The sequence below is a fragment of the Mytilus edulis genome, chromosome 4 (assembly GCF_963676685.1).
Source record: "Mytilus edulis chromosome 4, xbMytEdul2.2, whole genome shotgun sequence".
NCBI classification, from domain to species: Eukaryota; Metazoa; Mollusca; class Bivalvia; order Mytilida; family Mytilidae; genus Mytilus; species Mytilus edulis.
In genome coordinates, this window is record NC_092347.1 from 70,640,824 (window position 1) to 70,666,724 (window position 25,901).

Here is a 25,901-nt window from a genome sequence, read left to right on the forward strand (position 1 = left end):
TCCATTGAAATTATTTAGTCCTGTACCTTCAGTCTTAGTTTATTGAATATTTGGTATAGTTTAATGTTAAAAGTACAAATATTTTAATTTCAACATTTGCATTTACCTATCAAAATTACATACAGTTGAAACATCTCTTTCCACAGTTTAGTTCGTTTATTAAAAGATTAGTCATTTATTTTTAAAAGGCTCCTAACCCTCCCTTGTATTTCAACTTATTTGGGTTCTGGTCAATTGAGGTAAAGTGGACTTTCACATTCCAGAACCTTTTAAATGTCACATTGTTTGTTATAACTTCACATTAACTGATTAAGAGTCAATTGTTAAATAACAGCATTTATGACCTCTGTCAACCTGTCATAACTCATTCATAAAGAAGTTGGTCTATAGTCAACTTGAAATATTTTGAGGGGAGTTTGTTAAGTAAGATTGCGTCTGTTTATCCAAAATATACTTTATTCTCATTTAGGTCAACAATCAGTGGTGTTGTGCGTTTTTAGTGTTGAGCAGATATATAGAGAAATCCATTTGACTTTTATATTTTAACCTTTATTTTTTCAAAGAATGACAGTTTTGAGCATAAAAAAAGACAGGATTCAGGTTGTTTCATGAGAGGTTTAATAACAATAAAATTACCCATTGAAAACAGAAAACAGTTATAACAGATCTTATAATTATCACAGTAAATGAGTTGTTTTCAGCAAGTATGAAAACATAACAATAATATATTTAGTATTCCTGATACTAAATTTATACATAACAAGATACATTCAGTTCATTAGAAAAAACAGACATGTCCTTTGTCCTTTTTAGAAGATTTCATTAATTGACTGTTTTCGAACCTACTCCTCTTGGTATATAGTACTTTCCTTCAAGTTGCCTGTAATACAAAAAAAACATTAGAAAAATTGCACACATTTAAAAAGACTTATTTTATACTTTCTAAGATCTTATAACATTTCCTTTTCAGGTCTGCTTGCTAATACTAAACATCAGTCCTATATATATGTGGTTGCTACTTAAAAAATAAAAAATGTCTAGGTGCATTAAGAGGAATGATATTGGGTAAATGTCAACAAACAGCAATCCAGAAACAAAAAAAATAAAGACATATGAAAGTTGATCTTTATCAATAAAGAATTGTCTGTGTCTTATTTATTTATATTAAATTTCTTGATACAGACGAAATATAGCAATTCTTTCAATGTTCTGAAGTCAAAAAAAATTCAAATGGCAGAGAAAACATTTAGAAACAATGAAAGAGACTAGCAAGATTGGTGAGTAATTCATGATTACATTAGGTACATTAATATATATGGTAGGGTATACCAGTGTGTGAGTACTCAAACTTTAACTCTAGTATTCCAATGCTAAAAGACCAATATAAACTACACAACAAATAGTAATACAAGTATTATCTGTGGAGCAAAAATTTAACAAAATTTCAGCCTATAAACTGCTACTGTGACCTTGACCCTGAAGGAGCATATATTGGTAAAGATCTGATTTAGGGATCTAAAGATATTGTTCATAAACTAATCTTTTTTTTTTTAATTTGTAATGTATAGAAACCCAAGTTAACTTTACGATTGACCTACCAATACTTGAGTAAATAGGGTTATTTTCAAAAATTAATTAGTTTGATTTTCATGGTTTCTCGTATAAATTAATAAACATATCATACTACAAATATCCATAATTTAGCAGCAATTTTAGTCTACCATTTGCTGCTGTGGCATTGGCCATTCACCTGGTAACCTAACAATCAATAGGGTAGTTTTTCATCACAATTTATACGTTACCATAAATTTTATTAAATGCACATAGGCCTGTAACCTTTAATCTTTGACCTCCTAACCCAATTGTCAATAGGAATCTTTTTCATTCTAAAGGGGCACTTTATAGATAAGCTTGATAAAGGAGGACATAAAAGTTTGACATGTAGTACGTTTAAAAGAACATCTGGAAACCAAAATTTCCAAAAATGTTGTATCTTTGCTATTGTGACCTTGACCTTTGACAAAGTGACCTCAAAATCACTAAGGGCCATTCTAAATATAAAAAAAAAACCAATTAATACATTAATATATTATTTTTTTTTACAAAGTTTGGTAAACCTATTGAACAAACCTTCAGTGCAGCATATTTGTAGGAAATATTTTAATGTTTTCAGCAACTTTTTTAAACACGAAAATAATCAACATACCACATAGCTTATCTCGCCTGTCTCGTATTATTTGTAGTTCATTCTTCATCTTGAGTATAGAACACAACACATTTAGTTTTACCTGAAATTGGCAGATGCAACAAAAATAGCTAAAAAAGTTAAAATCGTGTTTATTTATAAATATCTACAAAAGAATATATATATCTAAAGAAAATGTTGACTTACACTCACATTTCAATTCGATCCGCGAGAATTTAAGAAATCTTTCATTATAATTATTATTTTAAAGAAATGGGTATAATATTTAAACCTTTACTTGGCTTTTGTAGTAGGATCTTTTTATGGATTTATTTTTTAATAAATTAAAAATCATTCGATTCAACGAATTTCTAACATCATAAAAAAAAATGGTTGATAATAAAAATAATTTATTACCACTGAGGCTAGCAAGTTCTAATTCTTACAAATTGTTAGGTACAGGTCGGTGTTTGGTTCGATATTGTCCATGTGTAGAGCGAAATTGAACTTGATTCAAATAACTTTTAAACAGCATCCACCATAACATTTCGAATTTCTATCACCGCCGGTATCATACCATGGGTATTCCTATATTTTATCCATGCATAGGCTCGTAGCTCTCATGAGATCGAAACTCCAAGAAAGCTAGATCAGGAGCAAGAAAATTTAGTATCATGTGTATATTTTATATTGTAAATAATCGTCTGATGGTGCTTTGGACATGAAATAAATAAATGATGTTTAGTTCTTATTTGATATTAGACTCGTCAAGAATTATAAATAAGACTGGATGCTGATCTCAACTAACTGTAATAGAGTAGAAGATACATTTCACAATAATAAGAGTTGAATAACTATATCGACGCCAGAGGGTATTGTCAGCTCTACAGGATTAAATTCTAAAAGATAAAGACATACCTGTCTTTCGGTTGCTGCAGTTTTCCTTGGAATCTTTCCTTTCTTTGGAGAAGGATGCTGATGACAAGATTCACGTGCATTCCTATGGGACACAGTAGCAGTTATTTTTGCAGATTCATTCAACCAGGTATCTACGTTGTAGGGTGGAATATATGCAGAATCCTCAGTTATTTCATAGATTGTGGATATAGGTTTATTTTTCTCTACTATAGCTGGTTGTATCAAATAACGCTTTTCTCTTTTTGAAGTACCTTCATTTTTAATAATTTCTGCATTTTCTAACGGTTCTTTGAATATGTAAAGTGTTCTCTTCGGGCTTTTTGGTTGACAATTGTTATATCTATTCTCATTCTTGTTAGAATCTCTTCTTTCCTCTGAAATACTGCTATTGCTGTATTGTTTCTGTATGATTGTTGGGTTTTCTGATAATTTTTTAACACCGGCCGACAAGGGTGAAATGAAAGGAGTTGAAAATGTTCTTTTCTGTGATGACTGAGACGACATGAATATTCTGTAAAATTGCAATATAGAAATATAAAAAGATAGCCTGATTGATATATATTCTAGTCTTTCAGAACCGAAACGGAAGGATTTTACATGTTTCTTTAAATGCATTTTTCTTTCTTAAAAAGGCTTTTATTATAAAGTGAATCATGTAAAGTTCCAACTGAAAACTGTCTACATGATTACATCCATAAAAACAATTCTATCATTATTTTTTGTCTGCAATGAAAAGAAAAACAAATGAGCAAGTCGCCATAAAAAGAGATTTAACCTATAGCCGCACAAGTTCAACGCGAAAGAGAACATCGTGTTTTCAAACCCCTCTTTTTTTTTAATTGGCATTCAAAGATGTTGGTCCGAGTGCCAAATTCAGGTTGGTTTTTTTTTTATTCCAAACAAAGGCTTCTAAAATAAATGAAGTATTTGCTATAGTTGGCGTAGGTAAACACCAATGAATGAATTGAATGTGTCATAATTGTTTTTTTCCATCAATATTTACAAAAAAGAAAAAGCTCAAGTGGATAAAGAAAGATGTACTACATGTTTGACTAATTAAATAAAAAAAAAAGTAAAACACAAGGAATAAGTGATTTATTCCACAACATAATCAAGATGTTGAAAGAAATAAAGTCTATCACTCAGATATCTGTGATAATATACAATTTTGTCTTTTTTTTCTGCTTAAAAAAAAACTTCAAATCTCTTAATTGAAGGAAAAACTGCAACAAGTGTGCCCATTTTCAGATCTTCCAATTTAAAATCAGACAATGTTGCCCAAATAGGACTGCCAAAAAAATTTGTGTCTACAAATACGTAAAAAAAAACCAATATCATATCAATAAAAGACTATTTCTCATTCTAATTCGATATGTGTAAGAATTTATAACATGGTGAAGGACATTTCTGTGCGAGATAATCAGGCAATTGGCATAATTGAAAAGAAGGGGGAAATGAGAGTCTATGCAAGTTCAAAGGGGAAAGGGGGGGGGCAACAAATGACTCTTATGATGATTTATTACGTTTTTACACAATGTTTGCTTTATACCGCTGGTCGATATGAAACCCTCAGATAACTTATAATTAGAATATAAAGAGATGGGGTACATGTACGAATGCAAATGAAACAACTTTCCATCTGAGTCGAAATGAGACGGATTTGAGCAACTATGGGTCTCCGTAAGGCCTTCAGTACATAATGAGCAAAACCCATATCTTTCCGTGGAAACGCTTTTTTCTACCTTCTTCAAGTCCCTTCGAGTCAATTGTATGTCACAATTTGAAGAACAAAATATTCACGTCCAGCACATGCAGCATTGCCGCCAGCTGTCACGTAATCAACTGTATATATATATATATATATAATCCCTTATGTTGCATCTTCAAGTTGAATACCCAGACAACATGAGTATGTTGGCCCAACATTGGCACAACGTATATCATTGCATTGGCCCATCGTTGTATTTTAACGTTGGCCCAACGTATAAGTGCAAAGTGGGCCTACGTTGGCCCAACATGATGGCTTCATGTTGGCCCAACGTTGTACGGTTATATGCAATACATAGAGCCAACGTTGGCCCATTGTATGAAAAACGAAATCCATGTTGGCACAACGTTGGACCAACGTAGCGATATATTTTTTCTTATGTTGGCACTATGTTGGTCCAAGGTAGGTATTTCTCATTTTTGTGTTGGCAATACGTTGGTATATTGCTTCAACCAAATTGCAATGGATGCTGCATTAAGAGCTGTATATGATAAATACTCCGGAGCGCATTTGATCTTTTTTTGTATTCCAAACTGCCAAAGTTTAAGGTAGCAATTCTGTATTTTTGTATTACCCATTGTTGTTACTGTCCTTGTTTTTTTCATGAACTTTGCCTCTTTAATTTTATTTATTGTGTGACGCTAAGATATTTCTTTGACAATGTTTGATGGATCGACCAGATAAACTCTGTGTTATTTGGTATCTTGTAAAGACTTGTCTCATTAGCAATCATACCACATCTTCTTTTTTCATATAAATTTCATTTATTTCTTTAACAGAACAAATGACGTATGGCTTATGGTTAGGCGATCATACAAATAGTTTTTTCGGAGATGTAATTTTAGTTGTATTGGTTCCAGATCCAGAATGAAAATTAAATAATTCAGAAGATGAAACTTTATTTATTTTAAATTTGATATCATTGGTCGTCACCACGAGTAGTGTCCTCCTCAATTTGAACTTCAACAGTGTCATTATTACTTATATATGTTATTCTTTTTTTCCCTTCTGTATTTCTTGCCACCTTCTCAGTCAAGGCTTAAGTGCCGCCAATCTTTAGCTGCATCATCTATCTCCTTATCCGAAGACTATTTACAGCTATGTTTTTTTTCTAACCGACTCTGTAATAAAGTTATAAGTAAACTTGAATTGCGTATTTGTCTAATGCATGCGTGCGTAATCTCCCTTCTAGATATGTAATATAAATTAATTTATATTCTAAATAGTTTAAACACTATTTAATACAAAATCAAATCTTAAATAACCAATTTTTTATATATTGGTTATTTGTCTAATTGTCAGAAATTCATTAGTATTAGACGGATTTGTGGGTATAACAAACCCTTATTACTTTTATTTCAGAATTCGGTATCATACTTTATATATTCGTAATATACATGATATATAAAGAATAATTTAGATGTGTATTAATGAACAGTTATATATTTGATATATAAAAACACTGTTACACATTCAAGTGTGTATATGATCAGGTTTCACAAATATATCGTATCTGTTTGCATGCGATTTAGAAATACAATAAAACTAACAAATTCATTTATATTTTAATGAAGTAGAAATCATTATACCACATTTTTGAAACATTACGGAATAAGGTACATCTTAAGACAATTTTATTCCATTAACTTCAGTAATGATCATACATGTTGTGGTTATAGATTTATATAATTTACCATTTGTTTGAAGATACTAATGTTCAGTGGCAACTATTTCATGATAATTAATAGGATTGAAATGATTTAAAATCTAGAAAATATTTCGCCCAAAACGTAGGAACTTTAAGATCAGCATTATAAAATGATAGAAATTAATATATGTTTTGATATTTAATAACATCCCTCAGATTAAAAAATCATATTGTATTTGTCATTCTGAATCGTATATATATCAGATTTTTTAAAGTTACAACTTACATGTTACTATCTTTCTCTTTGAATCTCAGATGATATGATTTTCTCTTTTTGTTTTCTTCGTATCACTGCTTTCTTACAAATACACAACAGGAAATAATCACAAAAGTGACCATCCCATTACATTCAGATTTCCGATAAACTTGATTACCATAGCAACTATCTTTGAAATTTGTCGAACATATGGTCAACCTTATCAGAATGGGCTTGATTAACAGACTGGCTGTATCAAATATCACTCTGCATATAATTGCTATTATTATGTTTCACAAAGTTTAATGAATAAAGTTATTATAAATAATGATTGCAATAAATTTTAATTTTTAACCAGGCAATCTATGTTTACGGTATTTTTTTTATTACAGTAATGATATTCCAGTATAAATTTTATCTGACTTATATATAGAGTATAATATATGATCACGCAACGTTGGGCCAGCATTGGCCCAACATAGAGTTGTAAATGTAATTTCAGTTGATAAACACTGTCGGTATAACATTAACTTTTCACTAAGCCTGCTGCAATCGAAATTATCCGCCTCCCAAGAGAAATAAAGCGTAAAATATTATATAATCAATTCTATTAACAAAATTTCATATCGGCCCTATGTTGCTACTAACATAATGCCAACATTTGCCCGATTATTTATAACCAACATGAGATAATAATATGAATTTACAACAACAGACCAACGTTTGGCCAATGTTGTGCAGCCGACACCAACGTGCGACCAATGTACCGACAATTTGCCAACGTTGGGCCAATGTTGTGTAGCCAACATAAACTTGCGACCAACGGACCGACAATTTGCCAACGTTGGGCCAATGTTGTGCAGCCAACATAAACTTGCGACCAACGGACCGACAATTTGCCAACGTTTGGCCAATGTTGTGAAGCCAACACCAACGGTCGACCAACGGGCCGACCATTTGCCAACGTTGGCCCACTGTTAGTCTGCTGACTGGGTATTAACTATTATTTTACATAAATCAATTTTCCCATATCAGTAACTTCTCAGTCTACAGATCTTAGCATGGGTTCGAATCCCGGCGAGGGAAGAACCAAAAATTTGCGAAAGCAAATTTACAGATCTAACATTGTTGGGTTGTTGTTTAGACGAGTTGTTTATATATATTGTTTATATATAAATATAACTCGTCTAAACATCAACCCAACAATGTTAGATCTGTAAATTTGCTTTCGCAAATTTTTGGTTCTTCCCTCGCCGGGATTCGAACCCATGCTACTATGATATCGTGACACCAAATCGCCTGCACTGCAGCCGTCCCGCTAGACCACACGACCACCTGTACAAGTAAGTCTGAACCAGTTACAACTCTATGTGGGATTGTATCTATGGGATCACCAGTGATGGTGATACAAGGCTGAAGTCACATTCTGTATATAAATTCGTCTAAATATCAGCCCAACATGTTATAGATCTGAAAATTTGCGGAAGTATTTATATATATACACGGGTTCCACATTTCCTTAGGTATTCGGATCCCTTCCTCTGCATGGATATAGGAATAAGTAAATTATTTCGTACATTTTCGAAAATGTGCATTTTTTAAATTTCAAATTTAAAAAAACCCGCATCTAAACAAATTGAGTTTAGGGGTCAGCTGAATAAAATTATTTCGTACATTTTGTACGTGAACGGATGCGGGATTTTCTTGCTGTGTGAACCTTTTCTTCCCTTTGTTCGGGTTGTTGTCTCTTTGAAACATTCCCCATTTGCATTCTCAATTGTATCTGGTTTCATTGAGAAAATCGTTACCGTTTAAAAATAGATATCATAAACATAAAGGCGAAATCAAAAATAAATTAGTCGCAGATGCATGTATAGAAACAACAACATGTTTAACAGGAAATAAACAACCTACCACAAAACACTATACAGGAAAGTAATGAAAATTAATTGTTAAAAGTCATTATTCATTTAAATTTAACAACATAGGTACATGAAAATTGGACTACCAAAAGCATAGGTACATGCAAATTGGACTACCAAAAATTTAGCTCTCTGTCCTACGAGGAGTCTAGGATTGCATAAGAAAAAGCGTTTTACATGGTGACGTATAGTTTTAAATTATAGAAAAAATAAATATAACCATTTAGTTAGTGAGCATGCCTTGAATCAGAGTCATATCTAGACATATAAGTTTTTGTTTCAAGGTGTAAATTCGGTTACCATCATAATGGTATACTACTCTTTGTACGTGCTTTCTGTAATCATGATACTAGTTTTATCATTTGTTTTGTTCGGTTTATGAATGTTAAATAGTATAATTGTATTGTATTTGTCACTTTATCGGCTTTATGTCATGCTTTGACTAGGAAAAGAGATGACATGCTCAGATTTCAAATATATTTTTGTTATTTGACATTTTTTTCCTGGAAATATAATTGTCTGTTCCGGGCTGTACTGCTGTTATACTATGTGAATATAATTCTTTTCGTATTGATCGAATCGGATGCAACAGTTGGACAAGTTTCTACTTTTAAAATTTGAATTTCACACGCAACTATTAGTTTGCCATATGTTGATGTTCGTCATAATTTTTCATATTAAATGTCGTCATAATTTTATACCATCACACATATACATATATCATTTTCTTTTGAAATGCGACATTGACCATATATGGGTTGTTTACTCGTATTATATTCTGCTTCAATTTCGTATTTAATTTGTTTATTACTAGAATATACTACAGCATTTAAAAACATCGAGGGATGGAAGATAAGAGAAAAAGCACTCTACCCATGTCTGTTTATTAACTTCTGAAATATCATCTGGCGGTGATTCGCGTATATTCCATCCGTATTTAATATATACCCAAAATACAAAACATGAAAATACCGACTTAATCCAGTCAAAATACGATAAACACAATAATCAAAATATAATAGTGAGTTTTTTCGATAATGTTAATGATCAAGTAGATTTAGCAGTAAAAAAAACTATCTTTAAAAGTAAAAAAATAACACACTGTTTTGAGAAATTAGTTCGAACTTCAGAATTATTCTGTGTCAGCCATCTCTCTAAATACCACTTTGGTCTATAACCCCTTTTTTCACCCCGTACAACTCATTATTTGCAAGTTGATGATAAAGATGTGGTGGTTCTGTTCAATGGGTCACGAGAAAAATGTGACATAAAGATTTGTTTCTGGACTGACAAGTTATTTACAATATAGCCCTACCTTTAGAGAGGGTATATTATTTTGTTTCTTGTAAACACTGAGACAAAGCTTTATGTTCGATATGTATATTCGGTATTGGTTCCTTTTATTCTTTTGGGCGTTCAATTTTCGAACAAAATTTTATGTCAAAATCTGAGACAAAATTGTTCCTATACATGTAGAATGGTAACGGACTTATCGGGTTTTTGTCGGCAGCGTTTCTGCACCAATCGGGTTCGGCAACGGACTTATCGCGTTTTGTTTCCAGACAGTCTGACACAAAATGAGCCAGATAGACGAAAAGAAGTCGTAAATGTTTATGTTTATATGATCACGGAAGGCACCGATGATCTAATTTTGCAAAAATTTTCATTTTGCTTCGGTACCACTCATGGCTTTTTCAAAGAGCTCCACACTAAACAGGACAACCGGCCGAACATAATTAGAATTTTGACTTAATGTGCTCCTTTATTTCATGCAAAATACATATTAGAACCACTTGTGTGCATTCAAAAACTAAAAATATCATATATCAAAGCTTTTTCAAAATTGCTTGACCGTGGACTAATCGGGTTTCCCAAAAATGACGTGTTTTTTTTGGCACCGAACTGTTGGGGTTTATTGAGCACAGGACTTATTGTGTTTTTATTGTCTTACCAGGGTAAAAAGGAAAAAGATACCGTCCAGCCTATGGCTAAACAAACGGATGAACTTGTCACGGACAAGTGTCCAAGTTCGGGTACCAAGTTGGTGGAAACAATTTGAAATAAATCGTATCTTCCCATGAATATATGATTAGATATCCAACAAAATAAATAATTTCCCCGTTCCGTGACATCAAGCTTATTTGAAAATGTCAATTCTGCTTTAATACAAGTTGAAAGAAATAACTTCTTACGCCAAATGTTGTCATTTGAAAACGCGATAAGTCCGTTGCCGAACCCGATTAGTGCGGAAACGCCGAAACAGGATAAACCATTGTCTCTTATCAATTTCAGTATTCAGTACCTGTTTTTTTATTTCAGATATTTGTTTCTTCCGAGACTGTGTATGGTTATTCCACATAGAGAGATTTTGAAATAATGACATCATTTATATATACGAACTAACACTGACGTCTCTATGTTTTACTATAAAAGAAACTTTATTGGAACTAAATATTACACTATACTATATTAGTCCAGAGACATAATAATATACATGTATATACATGCATAGTCTTATGTCCAGTCACCGTCCTATTACTTAAATGCATGGTTTTGCACTTTTAGATAAGCCAGTCAAGTTTGTTAAAAACTTCCATTTGTTGTCTTTTAGATATTTTCTTGCATCTGGTGACCGAATGCTCACATAAATGCATATCTAGTCGCCGATAATATTTGACTGACAAAAAAAAACAACGTATAAAAACCTTGTACACATGGTCATGAATTGTTTGAGAGTAGTGTGCCAATAAGCTGGCCAAATTAAACTGAACTTAGCCAATATATTATAATTTGGGGAAAGATGATTAGCCTACACCCCTGTCCAATGGCATTAATACCATCTAATGATCTACCATGAGCATCAAATACAGTATACCATCTAAGGCCACCTAACATGTCCCGTCTTGTGACAGTCGGTGATAAATAAAGGCAGCAGTAATTTAACACAAAGAACCAATCTCTTAAATTCGATCCGTTGCTTAAGATAGATTCGTCATCTAACAGACCAACATTTTGTAAGCAATTGGCAATATTAAATTGGTTAATATAAGTTTTAATATATTCTTATGGACTTCGACCCCTTCACATGCAGGCAACGCCTGTCTCATATATATACATGTATATATATAGATATACTATAAAAATAAATAGAACACAGACTGACATAAAATTGAGAGTGAAAATGGGGAATGTGTCAAAGAGACTGACAACAACCAGACCAAAGATCAGAAAACAACACAAGACCATCAATGACCAATGGGTCTTCAACATAGCGAGAAAATGAAATGTCAGAAGAAAACATATCATAGTAGTGAAATCAATCTAAATCTCAGCCCTCCCCCTTAATTTTCCATTTTCCGATTGCAATCCCCGCCTTTGAAAATTGGATGTTAAAGAATGGGCTCACAAACATACAACGGGAACCAGAAAAAGTACAAATACAACCAAAAAAGACCCCCCCCCCCCCCCAAAAAAAAAAAAAAAAAAAAGAATAAAAGAAAAAAAACCAATAAAAATATTTTTTTGTTAATCAATTCAAGGATTTAGTAATACTAAAGAAATCCTTGAACAATTTCGCATATTTTCGTCGGTAAATTTTAAATTAGGGTCAATTTTTTAATTGTTTTTTTAATTGCTTTTAGTTTGTATTTGTATTGTTAAATTGTTTTTATGTTATGTTGGTTTGAAAAATCTTTAACGAACCCCTTTTTCTGGCTCCACCCATTTGATATCTGCCACTCCTTTTCAGGCTTTTGTGAGCAGACGGCATCCTTGTATTTCGTTGAAAATGCTTTCATTATTTAAACATATTATTTTGTAAATTACTATAACCCAAATAATCTCAGATTGAAACTTCCTTACCAATATTTTCTAGTGCTGTGAGAAAAAATTCAGCAAAAACTCTACGGACAAAAGTACTGTCAACTTTGAACTTTCACCTGCATACGGTAAAATCTCTGACGTCATTGAAATATGTGTGGAGTAACCGCTCCGATTGCGACGATACATTCATAATCAAAATCATGTTATGAAAACAAGGACCAACACAGTGAGAGACAAATCATTGGAAGTGTTTATAAAACTGTGTAATTTTATTGTTTTAGATGTGGATGAAACAACATTTTTAATTCAACTATTGTGATTTTTTTATTAGAAGTACGTGACGTATGTCAGCTGTTGAGTTTTGAAGGATATGGGTGAAACAAAGCCCAAAATTGTGATCATCGGTGGAGGGATCGCTGGGATAGCCTTAGGAGACCATCTCGCTAACAATGGATTCAAAGATTACGTTATACTTGAAGCATCAAATAGAACAGGCGGTAGAATATACACCGTCAATCTTGGTAAGTTATCCCAGTGTAAAAATGTATGCCATGGTTTCATTTCGTGATAGTTCTCGTTTGAATACATTGTCACCTTAGCAAAAAGAAAGTAACCCAGTATCATAGTAAAAATACAATATAATAATATAAAAGTGTGTTCAATTGTCATTATTATTAGGCGATTGGTCATGTCTTTGTATTTTATGAAATTACATTGCCTGAACTCGATGACACATTTTTAGATTTTTGTGAATGATTGTGTGAAGGTCAAAATAGGACATATGTACAGAACGTCTGGCAACAAACCAATCAAATTTCTATATATAAATAGAACCAGTTTTACTACAGGGAAATACTGCTTCACAAGGAAATAATTTGTTATCAAGAAAATGTTTGAGGGACACATGGTTTTTTCATTTCACATGTTCAAAATGTGTATTTGGACCTCTTTCTCAACTTTATAAAAATTTTGCAGTTTTTCAAATTATGTCAATTATATTCATTCTCTGTACAACATGTACAATTTTGGTATTATTTCTAGAAATAAAGAGGTTGCACAGGCACTTGTATCTATCCATTGGAAGACCCACTATCAATGTATATTTTCTGTGGTTGGAACATTGGGCCTTTTTGTGGATAGTATACAGTGGCGGATCCAGAACTTTTCAGGGGGGGGGGGGGGGGGGCCGCTGACTGACCTAAAAGGGGGGGGGCTCCAGTCATGCTTCAATGTTTCCCTATATAATCAACCAAATTTTTCCCATGAAAGGGGGGGGCCCAGCCAGGCCCCCCCCTGGATCCGCCTATGGTATACAAAAATCTTGTTTCATTTTACAAAATTTGATAGATATAGCTATTAAGCTCATGTGAATCTTCAATAGTCAATACTTTATAAACTACAACTGTAACTGACTCTGTTTTCATAACAAAAATTGACTTACATGTACAATCTGAAAGTTGGTCTGTCTTACAGTTTCTTTAAATTTCAAAAAGATTTACTGGTCATACCATGCAGGGGTTGCATACCTGCCAACTGTCACTATTTGTGGGGGATTTCCCCCATGAAGGCGGGTACCACGATTACCCGAGAAATACAAGAACAACGCAATATCCCCAAAACAAACGGATACATCCCAATAACAAGGTTCTTTTATGGTGTTATACAGTGTTAAATTAGTGTAACAGTATACAATTATAAGGTTTAACTAAGACATTCATAATTGATAAAAGTACACGCAATCCAGTGGCGGATCCAGAAATTTTCCTAAGGGGGGGCCCGCTGACTGACCTAAGAGGGGGCCCGCTCCAGTCATGCTTCAATGATTCCCTATATAATCAACCAAATTTTTCCCACGAAAGGGGGGGCCCGGGCCCCCCAGGGCCCCCCCCTGGATCCGCCTATGCAATCTTAAGAGAATCCATTTGTATAACTTGTATGCAAACTCCTTGTGAAAACAATATGGTGGACGTTATACATGTATTTAATTTTGTATACAAGACATACATGTACAAATCAAATTCTTGAAGTGATATTGCACTTTTATGGAGTAAAATTGAGTAATATCTTTATATTTTTTAATATTGTTAAAAATAGTATAACACCATTCAAAAGTAGCATACATGTACATGTAACACCATAAAAAATCTTTATATCGGGATATATCAGGTTTTTTTTGGGATATTATAATTAAGGTTCTTGTATTTCTTGGGAAATCGTGGTACTGCATGAAGGCTCTCAAATTGAAATTTTGAAAGAGCAATTTTGTCCACAATTTAAGCAAAACAATTAATTTTACAATGACTTTAGGCTTATAAAAGTATAAAGAAGCCAAAAAACCAACATTAAAATTTATTTGCAGGCCCCCTTGAAGGTTTTTAGGACTATGACAGCCATCTTGCACTCAAAACCCCCATGGGCATTTTGAAAAGTTGGCAGGTATGGGGTCGTGGTTGTTACAGTGTATTCATAAAAAAACCTGTTGATTTAGTAATTTAGTAAATACAACACAAACTATTCATGTAGTCTATGTTCATTCCATTTATGGTCCCTCAAGGGAGTTATATCGACATGTACAAACAATACAGTACAAGCTAGATGACCAGTGAACAATCGGAACAAACATGTACTCAGAAGAGCAATAAGTATAATACTAGACCATTTTTAATGTTCAGTACTCTGCTTTGGGGCTCTGTGCAGCAGTGCTACCCTAGGCGAGCCAACGTTGGATTGTATAGTTATAAAATTGAAAATGGAATTTGGGAATATGTCAAAGAGACAACAAAAGAGGGACGAAAGATACCAGAGGGACAGTCAAACTCATAAATTGAAAATAAACTGACAACGCCATGGCTAAAAATGAAAAAGACAAACAGACAAACAATAGTACACATGACACAACATAGAAATCTAAAGAATAAGCAACACGAACCCCACCAAAAACTAGAGGTGATCTCAGGTGCTCCGGAAGGGTAAGCAGATCCTACTCTACATGTGGCACTCGTCGTGTTGCTTATGTGATAACAAATTCAGTAAATAGTCTATGTGTACAATTTGGAAATTAGTATGGTGTTCATTATCACTGGACTAGTATATATATTTGTTTAGGGGCCAGCTGAAGGACGCCTCCGGGTGGGTATTTCTCGCTACATTGAAGACCTGTTGGTGATCCTCTGCTGTTGTTTTTTATTTGGGCGGGTTGTTGTCTCTTTGACACATTCCCCATTTCCATTCTCAATTTTAATTTGGTACACTGTAGGTCACATTCATGAAAGGGAAGGGGATTGTAGTTACGACATTAGGAACATATCCTATATCATTTGTGAAATGGTTATTCCATAACGATCAACCAACTCGTGATGGTGTCCGTAAAATTTACAAAGGGATGATTTCAACTTTACCATTTGGAACTCTTGGTTTAATAGCTTCCTTACATGTATGAGCAGCAACCCTCTATCAAGAAAATCATGATAGGAAATGCAAGCATGGGAATATCGTATCAATTGGGAGATATATACCCCGTATGCAGGTGCTGCTGGAATGTTGCTACTTAGAAATGGAAAGTTCACAATTGGAAAGCTGAAATCATCTCTTTTGTCGTAAAGTTTTGTTTTGAACCAACCCTCATTGTCAAATTCTAGATGAAAGCTAAGTCAAGATATGAGGCCGACTTTACTGTATCTGTAGTATCCTTTATCTCTAGTTCAATGGGATAGATCGATGTGTTCAACATTCATGTAGTCACCAAATTTTAAAGTATTTAGTGAAAGAAACATCTATATAGCGGAAAGTAGACCCGACCAAAAAGCAGACAACAGCCGAAAGCTGTAATGTATGCATTTGGATATTCACAAAGGGTTTAAGGTACATGCACATGAGATGTGGATGATACACATTGTAGTATAATTGTAGGTGAAGACTAGACATTTTTTAGGTCAAGTTGAAGTATTTAAATATTTTTACATGTGCAACAGTAACATGGCATGCTTAAAGGTACAAACATGAAAAAAATATACGTTTTAAATTCAATCTGAATGTTCACTGTTACTTGAAAAACAGTTTTCATTATACACTCTTTATAGTCTTGTAGCCAAGATTTACTGTCTACATTTAGATATTTATTTTACAAACCACTTACATCAAGGCTGATGGTCGGACCTGTGGCTAAGTGAAGACTAATGTCAATAAAATTAAATATTATTTGATGGTTTGAAATGCTCTTTGAAATTTCACCGTACTAGAACTCTAAGATTTGTGCCACATAAGTTTAAGTTTCATGTGGTATTTTTTTTGTACATGGTAACCTATGTCTTATCATTGTTTTTGAACCTATTGAACCAGAAACAGACTAGTACAAGCTATGCATTGTACCATACACATGTCAGTTGCATACCACAAGACATCATGATGAGATGTCACTACTTTGCACAATGCAGTATCTATTAGTACAATGGAAAATTGTACCTATCATTAAAAAAATGTGACCAACTCAATGTTACATGTATAAATAAGGAAATGCATGTGGTTTGATTGCCAATGTCTATCTGACAAGAGTCCAAATGAAATGAATATAAAAAGTTATAGGTCAACATAGCCTTGTAACAAAAATTAGTAAACCCATACTTTTATACATACATAGCTATAGTCGAATGTATAAAAAGGCCCCAACATGACAAAAAAGTCTGGTAGAAAAATAAAACATTTTCTTAATTGTAACAAGCTTTAGAGCTGACTACCGGTACATGTATGTGGTAAAGGGTATGCACAGGGTATGTACTTGTATTCTATACAAAATCTTCTTTGGTAACTAAAATTGCATGTCACTGCTTTAGATAAAATCCTGTTGTCATGTTCATAAACATGCATGTTTTTTTTTGCACACAAGTTTTTGAAAGTGACCATTCTTGTTAAACTCAGTTTATTTACTCATTGTATTATTGTACATGTATACTTACATAGTGTATATCGATTAAGTCTCCTTTTTATTAAACTAGCTGTTACTTATTGTACATTTTTGTAAAAACCTCTCATCTGGTTGAATGATTATTATGACTATTTTCACACACTTTCTAAAAATGGCACATTAAAAACTGAACTTATAAAGTTTAAAACCTAAATATAAATCCTGTACGTGTACATGTATATTAAAGCCAAGAAACTGGGACCCACTACAAGTAGAAATGATTTTGAAGAAATTAAGAATATAATAAATATTTTTTTTAAATGATATTTTTCAGATGCCGAAGGCCATAAAGCAGAAATGGGGGCCAATTGGATACATGGCATAGAAAGAAACCCAATTTTTAAAATTGCTGATGACAATAATTTGCTAGAATTGAGACATGGCAATAAAGGTCTTCGTAATAAAACATCCTTTATAATGGAAAATGGAGAGGAAGTAACTGAAAAAATAGTCAATCAAGTAAATTTGAACTATGGGCAACTAATTATGCAAGCAGAGGATTTTTATCAAAATGGTATGCCCACAATGGAAGAAAATGATAGTGTTGGGGCATTTCTGGAACGTGAATATGAAGACACTTTGGAACGATATACAAATGGTGACCGTCATATTAGAGAATTGTTGTTTGATCAGCGAAAAAGGCTAGAGTGTTGTATATCTGGCTGTGATTCATTGTCAGAGGTTTCTTTGAGTGAGTTTGGAAGTTACGAAGAACTACCAGGTGTTCATTATACAATCCCACCCGGTTTTACTGCAGTTTTAGAAATCCTAAAAAGTAGTATCCCAAAGGAAAATATTTTACTCAATCATCCAGTCAAATGTATACGATGGAATAGACAATTTCCTGATCCAGAAAAAAATGTTTATGAATGTTGTGTTGAATGTGAAAACGGTGAAAAATTCTATGCAAATCACGTAATATGTACTGTTTCACTAGGTGTTTTAAAAGCTGCATGTGATAGGATGTTTAACCCACCATTGCCTAAAATGAAATTAGATGCAATAGATGCAGTTGGATTTGGCATTGTAGACAAAGTTATTATTCAGTTTGATGAACCAGTGACAGAGCCAGAATTGTTCCGTGTAGAACTTGTGTGGGACAATGATCTCATTGAAATGAATGATCTGCGACACACGTGGTATCGTAAAATATACTCCTTTGAAGTGGTACATGACAATGTTTTAGTTGGTGAGTATAATTGTTAAAGTGGCATTGGTGCTATCTGGACTGTCTTTTTTTGCTTAGATTGTATCAACGATTGAGTAATGAAATTTTTGAAGTTTACAGGGTTCTCACTATACATGTATAGTACATAGAGTCCAAGTGCCATGGACAAATCTTTTTCAAAACTGGTTAAAAAATATCAATATGTAAGTATCACTGTTGTTGCTTCATCAGTTCATAATATATACATGATATTATATATATATATGTATAAAATACACTTTTGGAATTATTAGATGTATCAATGAGGGCTGTACATGTTATCCCGATTGGCTGTATCTAATATAATTTACACCAAGATATTAAGGTTGATACAAAAGTTTGATTTTTGATACTTTAGGAGAAGGATCTTGCAGCAAATTTATGATGAAAGCAAGATAAATGCAGGATATCCAATACATGTAATATAACAACACCTCGGTTAAAAATTACATTTTTGTACTTGCATACTTTATTGTAGTACTACATTTTGTACATGTAATGAAGTCTTAATGAACATGAACATACAATGTATATAGACAATGTAAAATTAGGAGGCCAACATCAGTTTGTTTTGACCAGTTATATTAACTTTTCGTGTTCATCCACATGCATACATGTATCTGAGAAAGAGAAATGTATTGAACGCTTTTTCTTTGTGGAGAGCTTTGTGTAAATATTTCTTTTTCAGATAATATTTATTAAGTTCTATTATTATCATGATTATTATTTATTTGTTACCATGGTACATTTGTTACAGAACAAAATCAATAGTTACCAGGTGCTACAAATGTATTTGTACATGTACATAGTATATATGAATACATTTACATGTAGGTATACACAAAAAAAACTTGTGATTCTACCCACCTAGCTTGAACATGTTGAAGAATTCTGGGCCCTCAAGTGACCTATACATAGCTATTTTAAAGAGATACAAATGTAAGTTGGTGATCAGGGGAATATATATAGAATAACCATACATTGTCTCGAAATATCAATGTTATTTGTACAAGGCTTAGAAACAGGTAGAAAGCGAGGCTGTGAGTCGAGTACAAATAACAGATTGATATTTCGAGACAATGTATGGTTATTCTTTATATACTGCAACTCTTATAACTGTTCAAAATGAAGTATTTAGGGTAAAAAAACGTCATTCTTTAATTGTGAGCGGACAACGTAAAATTGCCGCGAACCTGTATGTTTTATTGACGTCATAAATAAAACTCTTTGGAAACACATTGTCAACGTCATAAACAAGGTGATATAAATGTAGTCAGTGACTGTATATCACATATGAATATATACGGTCAATGCAATTTGACTGCTCAAATAGCACAGCTGCAGTATATAACAACTTACAATATCATGATATACATTTGTGTTACAACCAACCCAACTAGCCCTATTTTTTGTAGATAATTAACACGCATTTATTAAGGGTAAACTGTTCAAAGCAGTATAAAGAAAAAAAGGCAAAAAAAAAAAACCCCAATGCCTGTTTTTCTTCTTGTTCTTAACTTTGAAAATATATATATGTGATCCTATTTTGAAGAGAAAAGTTTGTTTCCGAAGTTAGTAATATGATGAGAAAATGATCTGATCAGCTTTTTCTATGTAAATGTACATGTACATGTACAGCACTAAATGATGTACATGTATGTGTTTTTCTGTTACATGTTACTTTTGCAAGTGTACATTATGGTAGATCTAGCATGCCAGTACTGTTCTTCACCCTTGTATTGAATTTAGAATGATTTATTACTGTCCAGGTTCAACTGGTACTTTAATATATACAATGTATCATGTATATATTCGTTTCATTCATTGTATACATCCATCAATAATTACAAAGGACAAGCCCATCTCGGCCAGGTCTCTGACAATTTCAAAGCTAGCTTTCAAATTATATATAAAAGAGAGAAATAAAAAGGAAAGGTTGATTGCAGAAAATATGTAAAGCAATGACTCAACAGATTATGTTGATCCTCTCAGACAGCATGCAGTGAAAACGATTAACTTTTAAGGTGAAGGGATGGTTAGAAATGTAAAGTAATATATATATACATGTGGAAAGAAAACATATTTGTCTCTGAGGACAGTAACCTGTGATTTGTCCTTGTTTGACATCATGAAAACTGTGCAGTGTAGTATCGATAAAACTTATATATATACTCTCACTCAGTAAGTTAATCTACCTTCAATGTGAATGTTTCTCTTACAGTAGCTGAAGTCTTAAATCTTAGCTTATCCATATTTTGTGAAATTGATATTGTTGAAGTATTATGAATTGATTGTTTGAGAATCTTAAATTTGCATTTTTACTTTACAATTGTGTGTGTGTGCATAGATCATTACATGTATAAATGACTTTTCAATTTTAAGGGCATCCCCAGTCTGTAGAATTACAAAAGGTAAAGAGTTCATTGGCCGGTCAGTTTTCAGTCAATAGGTTAATTCATGTCTTCTGTATCGATTATAATGAAGATTCAGTGTAGCATTTGCCTTCTTTCAATTGCAGCGGTCAATAAACTTTTTGCACTATCCTAACCTTGGGTGATGTTGATCATTTTGTGAAGAGCAAGTTGTTTTCTGTCTTGCCCAAATGCAGTTAATGATTTTTCTATTCCCAATTTACAACAAGTATTTTTCCACTTAGTACGATTTTTTAATTAACTTCATCTTGAGACACTGAAGAGAGTTTTGGAAGCTAAGTTTGATTGTAGCTATAAGCATGGCCACATACATCTTATTACAATTTATGTTATAAATCTAATATACTGTACTGGTCATGGTTTATGTCGTTTGTAAATTTGACTTCTTTTTCCTAATAATTCTTTTGTCATTTCTAATGTCATGTGAATGTGTTTGATTTGAATTGAAATTTTCAATTTTGAATGGCTGAATGTTTACAACTTTTGTTGTGTCAAAAGAACTATGTATGCATGTTTCATTTCACGGTCGTGATGTCACTCCAGTCATACATGTACCTTGAAAACAAAATTTATGCATTTGACATCCAACATTGTTACATCTAGTTCATGGCAAATTTGCCAGCAGATCTAGATATATATATGATATTGGGATTGCTGTTGTGTATCTCTTGTCTGTTATGAAAATCTATACCTATGTGCATCTACAAGTTCTGCTTAGGCAAAAGAAGGTGTGAATTAATAAACATTACACAACTAGTACATGTATTCAGCAATTAAAAAAAAAAAATTTTTTATGACCCTGCTGCTGCGAAGGGGGCATTAAGTGTAACCCTTGGCCTTGTCCATATGTCTCAATATTATTTTCTGTTCTCTAAGTAACTTTAGATATCAATACTTGTGTATGATATTTATTCTATTGATTGTAAGGTGTATATATAAAAAAGATGTGGTATGATTGCCAATGAGACAACTTTCCACAAGACACCGTCACCAAAATGACACAGACATTAACAACTATAGGTCACTGTACGGCCTTCAACAAGGAACAAAGCCCATACCGCATAGTCAACCATGAAAGGCCCTGAAATGACAATGTAAACAATTCAAACGAGAAAACTAACAGCCTAATTTATGTACAAAAAATGAATGAAAAACAAATATGAAAACAAACACATAAATAAACGACAACCATTAAATTACAGGCTCCTGACTTGGGACTGTCCGTCTTGAAATTGACCTCATTTTCAACGTTCTTCAATGGTTAATGTACATGTTAAGTTTTTTGTATGGGAGTCTGTTTCTCAGGTACATTTACTATAACTAACTATAAGCAATATGGTCACCATAATCATAATACAGACTAAAAAATTCCATACAGTGACAGTCTTATTGTCCGGCAACACATATTGTTTTCAAATATGCTAACTAACATCTGGCAGGTGATCATGGTGATGGGAGACAGATTTGAAAGTACACATGCACTTACACTTATACTTAATAGATGCATTCATCTGCTTTTAATTAAATACAAAGTATATATTTAATGGTTTTAAAACAAGTTTTATTTTCAGCAGTTGTTCACCAGTACATGCATGTTTCTGTTTGATCTTGTGCATGTACATTTTGTAAATTATCATCTTCCTCAGACATCATGGTAAACTGTAAATATACATTTGGGTACACCATCACTACATGCAGTACATGTTCAAATTTATATCTTATCTTTTTGCTATTTAAAAAGTATGTTTTGTGCTTTTTGGTTTTATTTGAAGAAATGCATGTTTATGAATAACTACAATCATGACAATGTATAAATAAAAGGAGATAATGAGCAAGGTTATGCAGCAGTCATATTTGCCTAACATGTTTTATTTTGTTAAAAAATCACTGATTGATAAATATTCCAAACTAAAACATCCAGGATATATCGATAATGCTTCCAAGCTTAGGTTTGATTTTGTGGTCATATTTTTTCATGCAGCAAGCGTTAATAATCTCCTTTTAATTATTAAATCACTGGTAGCAGTATAATACATCATACATGTATATAATAATAAAACATGTACATGTAGGTTCATTTAAAATTTAAATGCAAGGTTATTTAAGGTAACATGTACATTTAAAAACACTCTTGTATGAGTGATTCGTTGTGTAACTAACAGAGTGATGGCTGGGGATTCAAGGTTATAACACTTACAATGTATATGACCCTGTGTTTAAGATTAGGCATACATCAGTCTAATACTTTAGCAATATATGCATAATGCAGAGCAATATTACAGAGTTAATCACCTACAATCACTAAAAATTCTCTCCATGGAGTGATATATGTAACTGAATTAACTTTTGTGTATATATAATACATATATGTACATGTATACAGGTACAAAATGTAGTATTAAAAAAAAGCCTACCACGTGCACTCATTTCACAAAAAGTCTTATAAAGAAAAATGGTTGTAAGTCAGTATAACTTATGACCTGGCCTGTTCAAATTTAAATTTTTGAGGCCATCTCAGACATCAATTAATCTGTTATCTCTTTATATTTATACATGTTTCAGGAACTGATATATTTTTTTAGGATGGTTAAGTGGTAAAGAAGCACTGTATATGGAGTCATTGACGGAAGAGCAGATAGGACAAGACATTGTGGAGGCTCTGAAAAAATTCCTTAGTAAAAAAGACATTCCACAGCCAAGAAAAGTCATCAGGTACATGTAGCAATATGTTTCAAACAATTATTTATGTTAACTTGCACTTTACAAACATTTACATGATCCTATATTACTGTGACCCCTGTTTTTTTTTAATCATGCATATTATATGTTTATTCAAGTTATTGATTGAAGCACTGATTGACATGTCATTTGATTGACAGACAAATACTCCCTCAACCAGAGATTGTATTGACTATACATTATCATAAGGATGGTCATAATTTTTGATTTCTTTAATTTAAGTGGCGGAACATGTACAGGTTGTGGGTTCCAGAGGTTGGATTTTTTTTGGCGATCAATTTTGAATGGTGACACATGGTTTGAACCCCCCTCCCTTATGCTGGGTTGAGAACCCCCTTATGAAAATGGTTGTATCCACCCCTGAGTTTTGACATCATCTACATGATCTAGACTTGTTGTAATCTTTCATAATTGGGCCGACTTGGCACCTAGATAGAAACTTTTTAGTCATTTCCCATTGGTTCTTCTATTTATGTATTTCAGGTATACTTATAAATGGTATGATTGCAAATGAGACAACTCTCAGCTACCATAGACTTAGTTAACAACAAAATGCCGCCATATGTCCTTCATAACAATGAATAAAACCAATACCGCATAGTCAGCTCTTAAAGGCCCCAAATTTGTATATTCGATATCAATTTTAAATTCTTCAATCCCTCCCTTTATCTGTCACTAGGGTTGTACGTGACGTGGAACATATACTTTTATTCATGGTTAAAAGGTGAGATAATACAGTGTGTTGGGTTTTTCTACCTATCTTTTTTTATCACTCTTTTCCCACACCCCCTTCAATGAATTTTAGTAACATTGAATAACCTGTAACAAGTGTTAAACCTGTAGACAGGTAAAAATACTCAGACTTTTGATGTTGTAATGAGATATTTAACAGTTACAAAAGGTATTTCCTGTACAAGCCTTAAAAATCAGCCGATCAGTAGACAAGCTTGAATGAGATTCATATCCCTGAATCAAGTTTCTCAAATATTCACATATTTAAGATTTTACTCAGGTCTTAGTATTGATTGTTGAAATATATGTGTAAAGATTTTTTTTCATTTTCAATTGCAAAAAATAAAGATTAGATGACACAAGATTAAACAAGTGAATCACTAGGAACTGATGATTATTGGGTAATTGATTTGTGATTCATGTATATTTTAATCAGATCAGGTTTTAGAATTTGTATGATTCATCTTTTCTTCAAGTGTTGATGAGAGAATGTATATACCCAAAAGCATTATGTATGTCCTTAGACAAGCATACATGGTTGTGTTTAAATGTTTTACAGATATATAGTCAAAGTTTAATTAAAATATAAACTGTGGACTTGTTTGCCTTAGTGAATGATAAATACATGTAAATACCTTTACAAAGAAGTATTATAATATAAATAAGATATTAAGTATATTTGATAGAGTGCATATGAAACCGCACATTATTAAAATTCTGTCGGTTTGTCAAAGTCATCGTAATGCACTCGTTTCGCTCAATGACTTAAAGCACTCAGTTTAAAACAATTTACATCTTACTTCAATAGGGAAAATCTAAAAACAAAACAACAATAAACAATAAACAATAAACAAACAAAGCAAGTAAAGTAAGACTATGAAATGAACCAAAATGTGTCATTTAAAAATAAAAGTTTGTCAATTGGACAAATGTCTCTAAATCTATATTTTTCCATAATTAGTCCATAATAATTGGAAATGAATAATAAGATTTGATTATAATATTTTTGTCATAGGAAAGTTACTTAATACAGCCAAGAAATAAAAATTTAGGTGCATATTCTTTTTCATTTCTATTTGTATGAATATTGTAACTTTTTGATAATATATGAAATAGAAGATACATATATATATATTTCTCTAATTCTTCGTCAATTTATCCCTTTCTGCACCCGTTGTATAATAATTTTTAATCACCTTGTGGTTTGTTTGTTCTCAGTTCTTCATTGGTTAAAATACGATTATGATGTTTTATTTTTTTGCTTTCTTCTGAATTTCCTATTGTGATGGCATGAAAAAAGGCGACCGCCAAG

The 25,901-nt window shown here is 32.6% G+C and overlaps 2 protein-coding genes and 1 long non-coding RNA gene across 4 annotated transcripts in view; 1 reads left to right on the forward strand and 2 right to left on the reverse strand.

Moving 5' to 3' along the window:
• Positions 1–595: 595 nt before the first annotated feature.
• On the reverse strand, positions 596–12,724 carry LOC139520428 (uncharacterized). 2 transcript variants are annotated; one of them, XM_071313028.1, is made up of 4 exons: positions 12,559–12,724; positions 3,104–3,614; positions 2,207–2,288; positions 596–880 (listed from the first exon to the last, which is right to left on the reverse strand). In XM_071313028.1, exons 2-4 carry the CDS (start codon positions 3,605–3,607, stop codon positions 843–845), a joined length of 624 nt encoding a protein of 207 aa, XP_071169129.1. In that variant the 5' UTR covers positions 3,608–3,614; positions 12,559–12,724; the 3' UTR covers positions 596–842. The 2 variants fall into 2 exon arrangements, with proteins under 2 accessions (XP_071169129.1, XP_071169128.1); XM_071313027.1 differs by lacking the exon at positions 12,559–12,724 and adding an exon at positions 12,400–12,533.
• On the reverse strand, positions 5,754–6,932 carry LOC139518515 (uncharacterized). The gene is made up of 2 exons (XR_011663390.1): positions 6,806–6,932; positions 5,754–5,992 (listed from the first exon to the last, which is right to left on the reverse strand). It is a non-coding gene; the product is annotated as an uncharacterized lncRNA (long non-coding RNA).
• The window catches only part of LOC139520427 (spermine oxidase-like), a 44,933-nt gene continuing 27,481 nt past the window's right edge, over positions 8,450–25,901 (forward strand). The window contains exons 1-4 of the mRNA XM_071313026.1: positions 8,450–8,877; positions 12,851–13,040; positions 17,754–18,668; positions 23,701–23,830. Coding sequence (XP_071169127.1) covers positions 12,890–13,040; positions 17,754–18,668; positions 23,701–23,830 — 1,196 coding nt within the window. The 5' untranslated portion in view covers positions 8,450–8,877; positions 12,851–12,889. The remainder of the gene's footprint in view (positions 8,878–12,850; positions 13,041–17,753; positions 18,669–23,700; positions 23,831–25,901) is intronic.

Excerpts from the sequence above, each read along its gene's own strand:
- LOC139520428 (XM_071313027.1), bottom strand. The coding sequence starts at position 12,494 with ATGAAAGCATTTTCAACGAAATACAAGGATGCCGTCTGCTCACAAAAG. Across the intron at positions 2,289-3,103 it reads CTGCAGCAACCGAAAGACAG|GTAAAACTAAATGTGTTGTG; the intron begins GTATGTCTTTAT and ends TGCCAATTTCAG. Across the intron at positions 881-2,206 it reads CAGGCGAGATAAGCTATGTG|GCAACTTGAAGGAAAGTACT; the intron begins GTATGTTGATTA and ends TTTGTATTACAG.